At 40.9% G+C, this 18,968-nt stretch overlaps 2 protein-coding genes across 3 annotated transcripts in view; both read left to right on the top strand.

Moving 5' to 3' along the window:
• Positions 1–2,893, top strand: part of PKN2 (protein kinase N2) — a 150,966-nt gene extending 148,073 nt beyond the window's left edge. For both annotated transcript variants that reach the window (XM_024255727.3, XM_054531629.2), the window contains 2 exons: positions 89–169; positions 257–2,893. In XM_024255727.3, coding sequence (XP_024111495.2) covers positions 89–169; positions 257–460 — 285 coding nt within the window. In that variant the 3' untranslated portion in view covers positions 461–2,893. The remainder of the gene's footprint in view (positions 1–88; positions 170–256) is intronic.
• Positions 2,894–13,886: 10,993 nt separating this feature from the next.
• On the top strand, positions 13,887–14,817 carry LOC100440082 (small ribosomal subunit protein uS5). The gene has a single exon (XM_024246253.3). The coding sequence runs from the start codon at positions 13,906–13,908 to the stop codon at positions 14,785–14,787; it is 882 nt and encodes a 293-aa protein (XP_024102021.2). The 5' UTR covers positions 13,887–13,905; the 3' UTR covers positions 14,788–14,817.
• Positions 14,818–18,968: the final 4,151 nt, after the last annotated feature.

The following is an 18,968-nucleotide window of genomic DNA, read 5'->3' as shown; positions in this document are numbered from 1 at the left end:
ATATCTAAGTTTTTTAAAATAATAATCCTTATCAGTGAATTTTATTCTATTGGTTTTATTTTAACTTTTTTATTTTACATTATGCTAGCTGTTAAGAAGAAATCCTGAGCGGCGCCTTGGGGCTAGTGAGAAAGATGCAGAGGATGTAAAAAAGCACCCATTTTTCCGGGTAAGTGTGACTATTTAAAATTTTTTATGAAACTAGAGCGATTAGATGTAACAAACTAAACTAGTCATTTTTTATTTTATGATCCAGCTAATTGATTGGAGCGCTCTGATGGACAAAAAAGTAAAGCCACCATTTATACCTACCATAAGAGGACGAGAAGATGTTAGTAATTTTGATGATGAATTTACCTCAGAAGCACCTATTCTGACTCCACCTCGAGAACCAAGGATACTTTCGGAAGAGGAGCAGGAAATGTTCAGAGATTTTGACTACATTGCTGATTGGTGTTAAGTTGCTAGACACTGCGAAACCAAGCTGACTCACAAGAAGACCTCTTAAAAATAGCAACCCTTCATTTGCTCTCTGTGCCACCAATAGCTTCTGAGTTTTGTTTTTTTTTTTTAATTGAAACACGTGAAGATTTGTTTAAAAGTACCATTCTAATACTTCTTCAAAAGTGGCTTCTCATTGTACTTCAACGTAAATATGAGCACTGGAAACAGTTTCATGGAGTTTAACTTGAGTGAACATCGGTCATGAAAATACATCACAAATACTTTTGGATCAATAGTATATTTTTAAAAAGAAAGAAAAAAACCACTTTTTTATAGTCCCTAGCTTTGCCATATGCCCGCCTTAAGTGGAAGGAAAGTTAATCACTTAACTATGTTTTTCAAAAAGAAAAAAAGGGCTTGGAATGCTATTACTGTTCACACAAACTATGATTCTGTTTGAATAAGGCAAATGCTCCTTTTTTTAAAAAAAAAGACATTACTGTAATATCAAAAAACGTGGCAGTTTGTATACAATTTGGGGCTTGATTTTTTTAAAAAAACAATTGATGTCTTATTTTATAAATGTTCTATATTTATTAGGAGAAAACTTTATATTGCCTTTTTTATCAACCATGTAACAGAGGCTTATAGCTTTCCAACAGAGCTGCTTGCCAAACAATTTTTTTTGTTTATTAAACAGTGCTGAAACAAACAAGATCAGCATTTACTTAAGATGTTAAGAATGAAGACTTTTAATCAGCTGAACCAAGATATTGTTACCTGTATGCATTCCCAAAGTCTAGATGCTCAGTATGTTCAGTCATATCTTCCAGAATCAGTGAACCGATTACCCTTTTTTTGATATTCACTCTACATCTGCCAACCTAGTTCACCTTGGTTTTGTGTCTGCTGTAGAAGGGAACTATAACTTGGTTAAACTGTAGGGATTATCATTGTATACATGCTGTGAACATGTATATGTGCAAGTTTTAATGTATTCTATGTTGTAGGCTTATTATTTAATTTTACCACTTCATCACTTTTGTACAGTGGCCAAGCAGACACCTCAAACTCCAGCATTTACATTAAGTGCATTTGTACATTTTAGGCCACTGGATCCAGATTTTATATTGGCAGTTATTGAGGGCAAAAGCAATATATTGTAACAGAATGTATAAATATTTTTGATAAAACAGTCTATATTTTATAAAAAAAAGAATTATAACACTAAAGCTGTACCTCAAAAGTCTCAAAAATAATTTGATGAAATATTTTATACAACTCTTCAAAGGATCCGTCTGTGGCTTTTTATACTCTTCTAGGGTTGTCTTTTTGCAAACCATGACTTTCCACTTGCCTGTAGTTTTTTGTTTGTTTTGGTTTGGTTTGATTTTATATTTTTTTCTCCTAATCTATGACTTTATTGTTTTTTCTTAGTTTAGTAATAGCATCTTTGATCCTGTGCTTAGCATGTTAGGGTCATTATACCTCAGGAATAGCAAGCTGTTAAGTAACCATACTGAATTAACTATTTAATCACAGTGAGCTCATCTCTTAAAAATTGTTCAGGTGTAAATCTTATGAGAAACATGAAAAAGCACACTGATTTATGGAGAGTTGAGCTAAAAACATTTATAAATATTTGCTGGGATGTTTTAGCATCTTTTCATTGTACTCTGAGAACAATTAAAATTGTCCAGAGATCATTTATATTACCTTCCAAATTGTTTATTACCCAAGATCCTTTGGGAGAAAATCTTATAGAAAGGGGGAACAATATGTGGTTTAAAGTTATTTTAAAATGCCAGTTAATTTCCTTGGCAAAGGACAATAGAGGAACTTAGCTTAATTGTCTGGCTTTAATTTAAACAGTGTTAATACAACATTAAAATAAAACACTAAATACTTTTGAGGTACAGTCTGCTCACTTTTTTGGTTCTCAAATAGCAAAGAAAGTAATGTCTAAAATAGGCTTTTAGCATTAAAAACTGACAGCATTTTGTAACTACACAATGTACAGAATTTTTTTTAATTGAAGTCAATCACTAAAAAAATTAGAAGGCAGGGTCTATTTACACAATTAAGCTGAAGAAAGCACTAATTTTTTGTAGTTTAAAATATATATATATTTTAGTCAGATTTAAAATTTTAAGCTTTATAGAGTGTAAATATATTTTGCTATTACTGTATGTGTATGTGACTGCTCAAGCACTTTGTAAAGAAATTAGGATATTTTAGAATGGTACACTATGCATTCAAATGAAATGTGCCTTTCACTATGTCATTCTAAGAAAACAAGTGTTTTTTGCAGTCATAAATTATCACAAATGCACAAATTAAAGTCTATATAGATTGAAATTTGTAACTTTGGTTTTAAGTATTCTTTCCTTTTAGAAACTTCCTAATGATTAAAATATACTTTAACTTTTCTGTGTTCAAAATCTCAAAACTAATTAACTTTAGTAAACATTCTTGCAAGTACTTTTTGTCCTAGTGAAGGCTTAAAACCATGAACATTCAGAGCAAATTGTCCACTTCACTGGGAATAATGGGAAAAGTTTGTATTCTGCTCCTGTAAGGTCAGCAGCATATTTTATTTGAAGCATATTTATGGACTGCTTACTGTGTATAGATACTGAGAATAGGAAGTTTTTTTTTTTAAAGCAACAAAATGTTGATGAATGAAGAACAGCCTGTTTTAATATTAAGATGCAAGCACCAGTATTGTATGTACTTTTCTCTTGTTTGAGGTTAGCTTATTTTAATTTAGGACCTGGCTTCTCAAAAAGGCAAATGAATAAAACAGAATACTAGTATTTTATAGTAATCTTACTTAAAAATTACAAATGGAATATTTTAGAAATATAAAATGATCCATGCTCTCCCTGTAACACAAATTGAGGGCACAATGGAAATTGCAATCATATATTGACTTGGTAAATCTGCTGTACAGATTCAAGTCTAACAAGATTTTTGCAAGTACTGCCAGTATTCCCAAAGCCACTGAAGGAGTAAGTATGAAAAATCCAAAGAAGCAAATACCTAATCCACAGATCATAATCTTAATTTAAATTTAGAATTCTTATTTACCTTCCAGCCATCTTTTGAGGTCTAGGGTTTTTCTGAGATACTGGCTTTATACATTAGTATGATGGGTAGAGGCTTTAAAGTTATTAAAAATAATATGTATACATATGCATATAAAATTAGTGGAAGACTGTCAATAAGATATGTAATTTGAGGTATTGCTGATCTCAATAAAGGTAACAGTGGTCTCTGGCAACCCTTCACCCCAAAAGAAGCAAACAAACGAGCAGAGTCTGGACAAGTTAGGGCTTCAGCACCTAAGAGTTAGAGTGGGAGTGCTCAAGCACAAAAGTAGGAATATTGAGAGAACTGGAAGCTGAGTCTACAGAGTATGGCAGAGTAGCAGGAAGTTGGAAAAGATAGGAGTCACGATGGCAAGGAGCAGGTTTTGAAAATGCAGGCACCCAAGAGAAGTGGGGTTACCAAGGATAGATTAGCAACACAATTTTGAGGATAGCAAACCTTGCAATAGCATCAGGACTTAACTTCTGTGCTTAAATCCTGTAGACGAGTTCAAATTTTAGTTTGCATGTCACTCTTTCCCTGACAGTGGAAGGAAATATTCTCTGGATGGATCCAGGTTGGGACCATCAGATTCCACAGATTAAGATCAAGTAATTCACTGTCAGAAATCCCTAACCACATGCGAGAGACAGCAAGTTACCTTGAATAAGAACCAACAGAAATATTAAATTTAGATATCCCTGTCAGAGATTTCGTACATTAGAATTATCAGCCAGGCACAATGACTCATGCCTGTAATTCCAACACTTTGAGAGACCAAGGCAGGAGGATTGCTTGAGGTTAGGAGTTTGAGACTAGCCTGGGTAACACAGCGAGACCGCCTCTCTACAAAAAAAAAAAAAGCATTTAAAAATTAGGTATGGTGGTGTGCACCTGTAGTCCCAGCTACTTTGGAGGCTGAAGTCAGAGGATTGCTTGAGCCCAGGAGGTCAAGGCTACAGTGAGCTGTTATGCCACTGCATTGTATTTAGCCTGGGCAACAGAGCAAGTCCCCAACTTAAAAAAAAAAAAAAAATTACCAGATACGAGTTATAGAATAGCTATATATAAAGTATATATACATATATATATCTAAAACTATCAGTATAAACGTGTAAAATGAACATTTTAACAAACATTTTTAAAATCCAAAAATGAAAAATGTAATTGTTCTAATATGAAATTCAGTGGAAAGATTAAACAGCAGATTAGACAGTTGAAGAAAACTGAAGATTGGAAACTGAAAAGTCAATCCCAAATGAAGATGGGAAATATAAAAGGGAGATTAAGAGATATGGAAGATGGAATGGAGACTCGAGGAAAGAATGAGAGGCAATATTTAAAGACATAATGGCTGCAAGTTTCTCGGAGATGGAAAATATCCAAGCAGTACAATATTTCCCAAACAGGATAAATATAAATGTATGCGTAGAACCATTGTGAAATGGCAAATCACCAAAGAGCATCTTGAAACTATCCAGAGAAAAGGGACTAAATGTCTATAAAGGAAAGACTAACCAGCTGACCTCTCAATTGCAACAATGGATGTAGTAGAATATTACCTTCAGAGGTTGGGGAAAAAAAGGTTAACCTAGAATTACATAAAAGTAAAACAATTTTCATAAGAATTAGGGCATATAATATGTTTTAAAAGGGGAATGCTTGCTGCTCTAATGGACGTTCTGAAGAATGTGCTTGAAGAAGAAAAATGATCCCAGAAGGGTTAACACAAGATAAAAAAAAAGGTTTGTGATAAGTAAAATGACAAACACCTAGGTAAATCTAAATAAACCAAAGAGATAAAAGAAGGAATTACTGGATTTTGAGGTTTTTTGTTTTTTCTAAGCACAAATTCTAGATAGCAGTAGCAGGAAAGTCAGGATAGTGAACACCAGAGCTACAGTATTGTGTAGTCTTTTTATTGTTGGAATGTTAAGGTATTGATTAACTTTAGATTTTAGGTTCACTGTGAAATGCCAAGGCTATTCACCGTATAGTGACTATAAATTCTAAACCAAAAGACAAGATGGTAGAAATTAATCCAAAGCACACTTAATGTAAATGGAGCAAACTCACTAGCTAAAAGCAGGATTTATAAGATTAGCTTTTAAAAAGAGAAATCTGGTTGTATGATGTTTGCAAAAAGATACATCTGAAATAGAAGTATATGGAGAAGCTGAAAGTAAAAATATGAGGAAAAATATGTGATGCAAAATCCACTCAAGCTAAAGCTATGGTAGCTTCACCTAATATCAAAGTAGATTTTAGACACACCATGTCAACAAGAGTAGAGAGAGTTTCTGTTTCACATCCACCTATACACATAGCCTGAAGGTAACTTTATAAAATATTTTAAATAATTTTCTATATGAAACAAAGTTTGTGTACATTGAACCTTCAGAAGGCAAAGGTGTCATTGTCACAGCCACTCTCGTAGACAGTCTGTGGTTGTTTAACATCATTGTCATTCCTGACTTTGAATTTAGCGCTGTCAATAAGCAATCATTGTTTTATGTTCATTTACACATAAATACTTAACAGTAAAAAATACAACATACCATTAATACAGTGAAAAAATGTGTTCAGGATAACCAAGCCGCACAAGTAGCATCACCAGAATACCTGGATCATCTGTTAACAGCAACAACAAACAATGGCAGGCTTTCAGTCTCCATTTTTGATGCTGGCTTTTTTTTTCTTGAGACAGGGTCACCCAGGCTGGAGTGCAATGGTGCAATTACAGCTCACTGCAGCCTTGACTTCCCAGGCTCAAGCGATCCTCCCACCTCAGCCTCCTGAGTAGCTGAGACTACAGACATGTGCCACAACTGGTCTCGAACTCCTGGGTTCAAGTGATCCTCCCACCTTAACCTCCCAAAGTGCTGAGATTGCAGGTGTGAGCCACTGTGCCCAGCCCTGTGTATTCATTAAAAGGTTAACGGCGGACAGGGCATAGTGGCTCAAACCTGTAATCCCAGCACTTTGGGAGGCCGAGGCAGGCAGATCACCTGAGGTCGGGAGTTCGAGACCAGCCTGACCAACATGGAGAAACCCTGTCTCTACTAAAAATAAAAAATTGGCCAGGCATGGTGGCGCATGCCTTTAATCCCAGCTACTCAGGAGACTGAAGCAGGAGAATCACTTGAACCTGGGAGGCAGAGGTTGCAGTGAGCCGAGATTATGCTGTTGCACTCCAGCCTGGGCAACAAGAGCGAAACTCCACCTGCAAAAAAAGGTTAGTGTGGCCAGGCGCGGTGGCTCATGCCTGTAATCCCAACACTTTGGGAGGCCAAGGCGGGTGGATGGCTTGAGGTCAGGAGTTCAAGACTAGCCTGACCAACATGGCGAAACCTCGTTTCTACTGAAAATACAAAAATTAGCTGGGCATGGTGGTGTATGCCTGTAATCCCAGCTACTGGGGAGGCTGAGGCAGGAGAATCACTTGAACCTGGGAGGCAGAGGTTGTAAAGAGCTGAGATCATACCACTGCACTCTAGTCTGGGTGACAAAGCGAGACTTCATCTCAAAAAAAAAAAAAAAAGGTTACTGTACACTTTTTTTTTTTTTTTTCAGTTGAAACATCAAAAGCAGTTGAGAGGCCAGCAGGAAGTGAGTTCTGTAGGGATGAGGAGACAGTCTGCTGGACGGCTTTTCAAATGGTTTTTCTATTTGACGGCTTTTCTCATAACAATGGTTGTCTTAGAAGTCTCTCTTTGATTTTATAAACATTTTATTTCCCAATTCATTTTATGAAATCAGTATAATCTAGATAAAATAAGAAAAGTACATTACTAGCAAATTTAATTTGTACTGATGCAAAATAATAAAGTATTATCAAATCAGGTTCAGTGATGTTTGAAAAAGACGTCAAATTGGGTTTATCCCAGGAATGCAAAGATGGCTTAAAATTATAAAGTCTGTACTTGCCATACTAACAGATTCAAGGAGAAAAAGTAAGGAAAAGCTCATCTCATACTTGATTTTTAAAAAAAAGGTTGGGGGGGGGGAGTTTCTTTAGCCTGATAAATGTTTTTTATATTTTTTAAAACCAAAAAACTAAAGCCAATGGCATTTCATATGAGGAAACATTGGAAGCATCCCCTTTAAAATTGGGAATAGGACTAGGATACCTATCATTACTACTACTTTTCAATATTGTACTTTGCTACTCTAAGTGGCATAAGGATTCAAAGGGGGGAATAAACTGGCTACTATTTGCAGATGATATGACTGCCTACCTAGAAAAATCAAAAGACTGCAATTTGCTAGCAATAATGGTTTAACCAAGATACTGGATTTAAGGTGAAGACAAAAAAGTTGATGGTATGTTGATAACACTGTCAAACAATTAGAGGGCATAATATTCAAAAAACAAGTTTTACAATGGTAACAAACTAAGTTACCTAAAAATAAATACAACAAAAGACATACAAGACCTGTAAGAAAAACCTTACTGGGAGACATTAAAGAAGACCTAAGTAAACATAGACGTACCCATTTTATGATGTCAGTTTTCCTCAAATTGGTCTGTAGATTCTATGTAACCCCAATCAGAATCCCAGTACTTTTTGGGGAACTTTACAAGCTCACTCTAAAGTTCACGTAGAAGAGCAAAGGATTAAGAATAGGAAATTCCTAAGGAAGAAAGGAGAATTTGCCCTACTAGATGCCAAGACTTAAAAAGATATGGCAATTATTGTAGTAATTCTATTATGTAACTATGTATTAAGTAATTAGATAAAATTATGTAGCTATAAATATCAACATATAAGACTTAAAAGGTGTAGTATATTAGAAATAGGACAAAAGAGTCAAGGAGCAGGCCCACATGAATCTGGAATTTTAACATGTAGAAGAGACATAATTCAGTGGAGGAAGAAGTAATGTTATATAAATAGAATTAGGAAAATTATTCATGTGGAAATGTAAAAAGAAATTGAATTCCTGTATCACACCATACTTAAACATCTCAAATAGATTAAACAGGAAGTGTCAAAAGCAAAACAAATCATTGAGGATATGTTACAAGAAAGCACTAAAATGCAAGAAAGTTTGATATATCCAACTATAATAAAATTAGGAACTTCTGTTTATCAAAAGACATCATAAAGTTAAAAGATAAGGCACAAACTGGGCTGGACACAGTGGCTCACGCCTGTAATCCCAGCACTTTGGGAGGCCGAGGTGGGTGGATCACGAGGTCAGGTGTTCAAGACCAGCCTGGCCAAGATGGTGAAACCCTGTCTCTACTGAAAATACAAAAATTAGCTGGGCATGGTGGCACATGCCTGTAATCTCAGCTACTTGGGAGGCTGAGGCAGAGAATTGCTTGAACCCGGGAGGCGGAGGTTGCAGTGAGCCAAGATCGTGCCACTGCACTCCAGACTGGGCGACAGAGCAAGACTCATCTCAAAAAAAAAAAAAAAAAAAAAAAACACCTAGAACCAGAAATACCATTTGACCCTGCAATACCATTACTGGGTATATATCCAAAGGGATATAAATACATGAATGTGTATGTTCATTGCAGCACTATTCAAAATAGCACAGACATGGAATCAACCCAAATGCCCATCAATGATAGACTGGACAAAGAAAATGTGGTACATATATACATGAAATTTTATGTAGCCATAAAAAGGAATGAGATCATGCCCTTTGCAGGGACATGGGTGGAGCTGAAAGCCATCATCCTCAGCAAACCAAACACCATGTTTTCACTCATAAGTGAGAGCTGAACGGTGAGAACACGTGGACACAGGGAGGGGAACACACTGGGGCCTGTCAGTAGGAGGTGGAGGTGCAGGAGGAGGGAGAGGATCAGAAAAAATAGCTAATACATGCTGGGCTTAATATATAAGTAATGGGTTGATAGGTGTGGCAAACCACCATGGCACAAGTTTACCTATGTAACAAACCTGCACATCCTGCACATGAACCCCAGAACTTAAAAAAAAAAAAGCCCAACCACAACAGTAATCAGAGAACTACAAATCAAGACCACACTGAGATGCAATTTTGCACCCATTCAATTGGCAAAATTTAAAATTTTGGTATCAAGTGATGGAGTCCAACAATGAGTTCCCTTGAAATTGTTGTGGAGAGTGTAAAGAAGTAACTACTTTGGAAAAACAATTTGGTATTATAAAGTTTGAACATATGCATACTTTGGTACCCAGCATTTGACTTGTATTAAAAAGAAACTGTTATACATGTTCACCAAGTGTCATGAACAAGAATGTTCATAGCACTGTCTGTAGTAGCAAAAACTGGGAACAACCTAAATTCCCATCAGTGAGAGATAATGGCTTAATAAAATATGACATATTTACACCATGAAATATAAATCAATGAAAATTAACTGCAGCTATAGGGAACAATAGAAAAGAACAAAATATGTGAAAAAAGCTAATCACAGAAAACTACATACAACATGATATTCTTTTTCAAAGTCTATTACCAAACATATAATAAAACTTTGTTAAGTAAGGGAATGTTAAACAAAAGACAGTGGTTATTTGGTGGGAAGGCAGAAGAATGAGATCCGGCGAAGTGCATTGTTGGATTAAAGTTATTGGTAGTAGATGAAGCCTCAAGTTTGGTGATTTCATTGGTCTTCCCTTTTTCAGCTTTCATTCCCAAACTCGTCCTTGTAATCACTCTCTTCCATATATCTCAGCTCCCTGCTCCACTCTTATTTCTTTGTACAACTCTGTTAAAACCTCAAGCCCAACCTCTTTTATTTATTTATTGAGATGCAGTCTCGCTTTGTCACCTAGGTTCGAGTGCAGTGGGGCGATCTTGGCTCACTGCAACCTCTGCCTCCCGGGTTCAAGTGATTCTCCTGCCTCAGCCTCCCGAGTAACTGGGATTACAGGTGCCTGCCACTATGCCTAGCTAATTTTTGTGTTTTTATTAGAGATGGGGTTTCACCATGTTGATCAGCCTGGTCTTGAACTCCTGACCTCAGCTGAAGTGCCCGCCTCAGCCTCCCAAAGTGCTGGGATTACAGGCTTGAGCCACTGTGCCCAGCCCAACCTCTTTTAAATCCATCTCTGCATCCAAACAACCATGCTAACTCGTCTCACTATTTTGAACTAAGTATTTACTAAACTTCCCTGTGTAGTTGCTCTGAAACTTCAGCGTGTATTAGAATCACTCAGAGGACTTGTTAAAAACACATGAGCCTCACCCCTAATTTCTGATTTGGTAGATGGGGCCTAAGAATTTACATTTCCGGTACATTTCCAGGAGATGCTGATGCCTCTGGTTAGTCGTAAAACAAGTCTCCATAAATTAAAAGGACTAAAGTTTTTGTTATTGTTGTTTGTTTGTTTTTTGAGACGGAGTCTCACTCTGTTGCCCAGGCTGGAGTGCAGTGGCACAATCTCAGCTCAATGCAACCTCCGCCTCCCAGGTTCAAGCGATTCTTCTGTCTCAGCCTCCTGAGTAGCTGGGGCTACAGGCGCACGCCACCACGCCCGGCTAATTTTTGTATTTTTATTAGAGATTGGGTTTCACCATATTTGCCAGGCTGGTCTCACACTCCCGACCTCAGGTGATCCACCCACCTCGGCCTCCCAAAGTGTTGGGATTACAGGCATGAGCCACGTGCCTGGCCCCTAAAGTGTTTTTTAAAATCATTTTGATATTGATATCTAAAATTCAAACAGTTTCACATGTTCATGTGGAAATTGTATACTTATAGTACCTGCCTTTGTTGCTAAATTAATGAAAATGGCAAGAATGTGGATTTCAGCATATTGATTATTAAAAGTCATAAGGAAGCAAGGCTATTCACCGTATATTAAGGAAAAGTCCATTTCCAGGAAATACATGAGCTTTTTCTTATTACCTATACATATATATAATCTGCTTTATAAATATAGTCACATCTGATGCTTGCTCAAATCAGCAAGACAGTTAAAATTATAGAAGTAGTAATCAGGCCAGACGTGGTGGCTCGTGCCTGTAATCCCAGCACTTTGGGAGGCTGAGGTGGGTGGATCATTTGAGGTCAGGAGTTGGAGACCAGCCTGGCCAGCATGGCAAAACCCCCTTATTGCTAAAAATACAAAAATTAGCCGGGTGTGGTGGTGGGCACCTGTTATCCCAGCTACTCAAGAGGCTGAGGCAGGAGAATGGCTTGAACCCGGGAGGCGGAGGTTGAAGTGAGCTGAAATCGTGCCACTGCACTCCAGCCTGGGTGACAGAATGAGACTCGGTCAAATAAATAAATAAACAAACAAATATAGTAATCAGCTCTAAAATAACACTATGTGATGCAGTCAATACCAAAAGAGATCACACAAAAAATATACAGTAACACTTCCTTAATTCAACATCATTTGGAGTAGTTCACCTTGTGTGAATTTGCATATAACTAAAGTCTTAGTCTTATGCAATAAAACTCATTTAGAAATTAAGTAAAGCAAAAAATTCATATAATTGTAGTTCTTGAAATTCTTTAACTTACCCATAAAATGCAGTCTACTTTGACTTCTTAGTAGAAAGTTTGAAATTTAAAAAGCTCATTCTCACAATGTGTTACCAACAATAGGCATGCATTTGCCATTATGTCTTCCAACTATAAATTCAATATATTTTTTGTAATTTTAAGTGGTAGAATCATTTAGCACAGTTAATGTACACACTACAAAAGACATGAAAAAAATTGAGAGCAGCTGAGGGACAGTAAACTCAGCTCCCTTGTCACGCTCATTCTGAAAGGTAAGATTTGTTAAGAGATGTTTAGTATGTAAGAGGCTAGACTGGTTATACCATTTAAATTATTTTTCTTTCTCTCTTGTGTGCATACGCATGACAAGTAATTGTAGTTGCATTTGTGTAAATTAAATATCTGCTTGGTATTGTCAAGATTATGTAATTTTTTGGAGTAATCTGCAAAACACCCCTCCTCCCTTTAAGTAATCAGCACTGTGTCTCTCCCAGGTGTGAACACATGTAACCAGAGAGCCAGAAAACCAGGATATCGAGATCACCTTGGCACCAGGCTTTCCTAGTGCACTTTTTTTCTTTTTTTTTTTTTTGTTTTGAGACGGAGTCTTACTCTGTCACCCAGGCTGGAGTGCAGTGGCATGATCTCAGCTCACTGCAACCTCCGCCTCCCAGGCTCAAGTGATTCTCCTGCCTCAGCCTCCTGAGTAGCTGTGATTACAAGCGCCCACAACCACACCTGGCTAATTTTTGTATTTTTAGTAGAGAAGGGGGTTTCACCATGTTGGCCAGCTGGTCTCAAACGCCTTACCTCAAGTGATCCACCCACCTTGGCCTCCCAAAGTGCTGGGATTACAGACATGAGCCTCTGCGCCCGGCCTCCTAATGCACTTCAAGTGTTCCTACTCTTGCTGACTTTTTAGACTTTGCTTATTTTTGCCTTTCTACTAATATCTACTTTACTCATTGCTTCTCATCCCATATTAATCAGGTCACTGAACTGAAGTCATTGCCTGCTTGTAGTATTAATGAATTTTTCACCTTTTAGAAGTAAATATAAATAGTGGCCAGATGCAGTGGTGTAGGCCTGTAATCCCAGCACTTTGGTAGGCCAAGGCAGGAGGATTGCTTGAGCTCAGGAGTTCGAGACCAGCCTGGACAACATAGCAAGACCTCGATTCTATTAAAAAATAAAAAATGCTGGGTGCGGTGGCTCACGCCTGTAATCCTAGCACTTTGGGAGGCTGAGGTGGGTGGATCACCTGAGGTCAGGAGTTCAAGACCAGCCTGGCCAACATAATGAAACCCTGTCTCTACTAAAAATACAAAAATTAGCTGGGCTTGGAGGCATGTGCCTGTAATCCCAGCTACTCGGGAGGCTGAGGCAGAGAATTGCTTGAACCTGGGAGGCGGAGGTTGCAGTGAACTAAGATCATGCCGCTGCACTCCAGTCTGGGCAACAGAGCGAGACTCCGTCTCAAAAAAAAAAAAAATTAGCTGGGCATGGTGGTGTGCACTTGTAGGCCCAGCTACTCAGAGGCTGAGATGGGAGGATCACTTGAGCCCAGGAGGTCAAGGCTGCAGTGAACAAGTTTTCACTATTGCACTCCAGCCTGGGTGACAGAGGGAGACCGTGTCTCAAAAAAAGCAATTAAATACTAATATCTTATAATTAAGTAGTCTCATGTATATCATCTCATTTAATCCTCAAGAGTACTCCTGTGAAATGAGTAGAGTGCAGTTGTCCTGGCTCACATGGCTGCTAAATGGCAGAGCCAAGACCAATCTCTTGCCTGGTGCTTTTTCTGCTACACTGCAAACCTTTTTAAAAATTGACTTTAAATTAGACCAGTCAACTTCCAAAAACATCAGATGAAAATAGATAAAAATCCTTCTTTTCCGAAAAAACACCAAATGGCGGATGACGCCGGTGCAGCGGGGGGGCCCGGAGGCCCTGGTGGCCCTGGGATGGGGAACCGCGGTGGCTTCCGCGGAGGTTTCGGCAGTGGCATCCGGGGCCGGGGTCGCGGCCGGGGACGGGGCCGGGGCCGAGGCCGCGGAGCTCGCGGAGGCAAGGCCGAGGATAAGGAGTGGATGCCCGTCACCAAGTTGGGCCGCTTGGTCAAGGACATGAAGATCAAGTCTCTGGAGGAGATCTATCTCTTCTTCCTGCCCATTAAAGAATCAGAGATCATTGACTTCTTCCTGGGGGCCTCTCTCAAGGATGAGGTTTTGAAGATTATGCCAGTGCAGAAGCAGACCCGTGCCGGCCAGCGCACCAGGTTCAAGGCGTTTGTTGCTATCGGGGACTACAATGGCCATGTCGGTCTGGGTGTTAAGTGCTCCAAGGAGGTGGCCACCGCCATCCGTGGGGCCATCATCCTGGCCAAGCTCTCCATTGTCCCCGTGCGCAGAGGCTACTGGGGGAACAAGATCGGCAAGCCCCACACCGTCCCTTGCAAGGTGACAGGCCGCTGCGGCTCTGTGCTGGTGCGCCTCATCCCTGCACCCAGGGGCACTGGCATCGTCTCCGCACCTGTGCCTAAGAAGCTGCTCATGATGGCTGGTATCGACGACTGCTACACCTCAGCCCGGGGCTGCACTGCCACCCTGGGTAACTTCGCCAAGGCCACCTTTGATGCCATTTCTAAGACCTACAGCTACCTGACCCCTGACCTCTGGAAGGAGACTGTATTTACTAAGTCTCCCTGTCAGGAATTCACTGACCACCTCGTCAAGACCCACACCAGAGTCTCTGTGCAGCGGACTCAGGCTCCAGCTGTGGCTACAACATAGGATTTTTATACGAGAAAAAATAAAGTGAATTAAGTGTGAAAAAAAAAAAAGAAAATAGATAAAAATTAAAACTTTTTTTCAGGAATACTACATCGGTGGTATGGCATATTTCTTATTGCATCACATAAGTAGATATGTAATGTCAAATGTCTATTATTTAAGTTCAATCACATGGTTAAGGTGGATCACCAGAACGCTCTTTGTAAAGATATATTTTTCCTTTGTAACTAGTAAGAAATTTGAGATAATACTTGAGATTATTTATTCTATTTCCCAAAAACCTTCCTTTCAGTGGTTTTATCCTTCCAATTATCTTCATCTGAATAAATCATTACATTGGGAGTTGCAAAATAATTTTCTAACTCTAGTATTCCTTCTGTATTGATTAGCAGCCATTCTTAGCTTGTTCTTTCTTAAGCTTTTGCTTTTTCTCCCCTCAGTTTTTCTTTGCTTTTGTGGTTGGTATTGTTGTGTATTACTGTGAATGCATGGATTTTTAAATGTATTATACTTTTTTCTTGGATGCTTAGATTGTCCCAAACTTTGACCCCATTGGTCTTTGAGTACCGCCTTGCTTTCTTAAACTACAAGATGTTCCAGGCGCACTTAATACAGTTCCAAGCAAACCTGGAATTTTGTGAATTCAGTGAAGGCTTCTTGGAGGTCTTGGTATTTAGACTGGCACTTGAATAGAACCTTTGTAATTTCCTGAATGATCATGGAGTCTAAAAGCTCCTAAATCCCTTGGAATTTTCTGGGTGATGGAAGCATCTTTTGTCCTAATAAGATGATTCATGGTAGGCTGCTGAATAGCCTCAGATGAGGGCAGGCTGCCTAGGGAACCAACCATGTGATTAGAGGGGTTAGTCCTGACAGCCGAAGAAAGGGACAAATTCCCTACTGGTCGGCAAGCCATGCCCAGTATGGATCCCCACTGGGACCTTGACTCAGATCATGGGGACTGGAGTCGTAAACATCTGTTGACCTGTGTTCTAGAAGGACTAAGGAGAATTAGAAAAAAGCCCATGAATTATTCAATGATGTCCACCATAACTCAGGGAAAGGAAGAAATTCCTTCTGCCTTCCTCGAGCAGCTACGAGAGGCCTTAAGAAAATATACTCTCCTGTCACCCAAATCACTTGAGGGTCAATTGATTCTAAAAGATAAGGTTATTACCCAATCAGCTGCAGATATCAGAAGAAAGCTCCAAAAGCAAGCCCTGGGCCCTGAACAAAACCTAGAGACATTATTAAACCTGGCAACCTCGGTGTTCTATAATAGGGACCAAGAGGAACAGGCCCAAAAGGGAAAGCGAGATCAGAGAAAGGCTGCAGCCTTAGTCATGGCCCTCAGACAAACAAACCTTGGTGGTTCAGAGAGGACAGAAAATGAAGCAGGCCAATCACCTGGTAGGACTTGTTATCAGTGTGGTTTATAAGGACACTTTAAAAAAGATTGTCCAATGAGAAACAAGCTGCCCCCTCATCCATGTCCACTGTGCTAAGGCAATCACTGGAAGGTGCACTGCCCCAGAGGATGAAGGTTCCCTGGGTCAGAAGCCCCCAACCAGATGATCCAACATAGGACTGAGGGTGCCTGGGGCAAGCGCCAGCTCATGTCATCACCCTCACTGAGCCCCGGGTATGTTTAACTATTGAGGGCCAGGAAATTGACTTCCTCCTGGACACTGGCGTGGCCTTCTCAGCGTTAATCTCCTGTCCTGGACGACTGTCCTCAAGGTCCGTTACCATCCGAGGAATCCTGGGACAGCCTGTAACCAGGTATTCCTCCCATCTGCTCAGTTGTAATTGGGAGACTTTGCTCTTTTCACATGCCTTTCTTGTTACGCCTTAAAGTCCCACACCCTTATTAGGGAGGGATATATTAACCAAGGCTGGAGCTATTAACTACATGAATATGGGGAACAAGTTACCCATTGGTTGTCCCCTACTTGAGGAGGGAATCAACCCTGAAGTCTGGGCATTGGAAGGACAATTTGGAAGGGCAAAAAAATGCCCGCCCAGTCACGCAATGCAAAAACACAAAGAGGTGGGAATCTTACACTGACAGAGCCATCAAAATGGGAAGGAGAGGGGAGAACAGTAGCATAAGCAGCTGGCAGAGGCAGCAGAAAGGAAAGAAAGAGACAGGAAGCCAAAGAAAGAGACAGAGAGGAAGAGACAAAGAAGAAGTCAGAGAGAAAGAGGGACAGACACAGAAAATCAAAGAGAGAGTTAAAAAGAGAGGAAGAGACAAAGGAGAAGTCAAAGAGAAAGAGAGAGATGGAAGTAGTAAAGAAAAAACAGTGTACTCTATTCCTTTAAAAGCCAGGGTAAATGTCTATCTATCCAGCCAAGGCATATTCTACTTATGTGGATCTTCAACCCATATCTGCCTCTCAAACAGTTTGCAAGAAATAACGAAATCTATCCTTACTTTACAATCCCAAATAGACTCTTTGGCAGCAGTGACTCTCCAAAATTGCCAAGGCCTAGACCTCACTGCTGAGAAAGGGGGACTCTACACCTTCTTAGGGGAAGAGTGTTGTTTTTACACTAACCAGTCAGGGATAGTACGAGATGCCGCCCAGCGTTTACAGCAAAAGGCTTCTGAAATCAGACAACGCCTTTCAAATTCTTATACCAACCTCTGGAGTTGGGCAACATGGCTTCTCCCCTTTCTAGGTCCTGTGGCAGCCATCTTGCTGTTACTCGCCTTTGGGCCCTGTATTTTTAACCTTCTCGTCAAATTTGTTTCCTCTAGAATCGAGGCCATCAAGCTACAGATGGTCTTACAAATGGAACCCCAAATGAGTTCAACTAACAACTTCTACCGAGGACCCCTGGACCGACCCACTGGCACTTCCCCTGGCCTAGAGAGTTCCCCTCTGAAGGACACTACAACTGCAGTGCCCTTTCTTCACCCCTATCCAGCAGGAAGTAGCTAGAGCGGTCATCGGCCAAATTCCCAACAGCAGTTGGGGTGTCCTGTTTAGAGGGGGGATTGAGAGGTGACAGCGTGCTGGCAGTCCTCACAGCCCTTGCTCGCTCTCGGTGCCTCCTCTGCCTGGGCTCCTACTTTGGTGGCACTTGAGGAGCCCTTCAGCCCACCGCTGCACTGTGGGAGCCCCTTTCTGGGCTGGCCAAGGCTGGAGCCCACTCCCTCAGCTTGTGGGGAGGTGTGGAGGGAGAGGCACGAGCAGGAACCGGGGCTGCGTGTGGCGCTTGCGGGCCAGCTGGAGTTCTGGGTGGGCATGGGCTTGGTGGGCCCCGCACTCGGAGCAGCCGGCCAGGCCCCGGGCAATGAGGGGCTTAGCACCCAGGCCAGCGGCTGCAGAGGGTGTACTGGGTCCCCCAGCAATGCCAGCCCACTGGCGCTGCGCTCGATTTCTCACCAGGCCTTAGCTGCCTTCCCACGGGGCAGGGCTCAGGACCTGCAGCCCGCCATGCCTGAGCCTCCCACCCCCTCCATAGGCTCCTGTGCGGCCTGAGCCTCCCCGATGAGTGCCGCCCCCTGCTCTGCGGTGCCCAGTCCCATCGGCCACCCAAGGGCTGAGGAGTGCGAGCACATGGCGTGGGACTGGCAGGCAGCTCCACCTGCAGCACCAGTGCGGGATCCACTGGGTGAAGCCAGCTGGGCTCCTGAGTCTGGTGGGGACGTGGAGAATCTTTATGTCTAGCTCAGGGATTGTAAATACACCAATCAGCACCCTGTGTCTAGCTCAGGGTTTGTGAGTGCACCAATCGACACTCTGTATCTAGCTGCTCTGGTGGGGCCTTGGAGAACCTTTATGTCTAGCTCAGGGATTGTAAATACACCAATTGGCACTCTGTATCTAGCTCAAGGTTTGTAAACACACCAATTGGCACCCTGTGTTTAGCTCAAGGTTTGTGAGTGCACCAATCGACACTCTGTATCTAGCTGCTCTGGTGGGGCCTTGGAGAACCATTGTGTGGATACTCTGTATCTAACTAATCTGATGGGGACATGGAGAACCTTTGTATCTAGCTCAGGGATTGTAAACGCACAAATCAGCACCCTGTCAAAACAGACCACTCAGCTCTACCAATCAGCAGGATGTGGGTGGGGCCAGATAAAAGAATAAAAGCAGGCTGCCCGAGCCAGCAGTGGCAACCCGCTCCGGTCCCCTTCCACACTGTGGAAGCTTTGTTCTTTTGCT

The sequence above is a fragment of the Pongo abelii genome, chromosome 1, assembly GCF_028885655.2.
Source record: "Pongo abelii isolate AG06213 chromosome 1, NHGRI_mPonAbe1-v2.0_pri, whole genome shotgun sequence".
In the NCBI taxonomy this organism is placed as follows: Eukaryota; Metazoa; Chordata; class Mammalia; order Primates; family Hominidae; genus Pongo; species Pongo abelii.
Note: the sequence above shows the minus strand (reverse complement) of the source record. Positions and strands in the feature narration are given on the sequence as shown.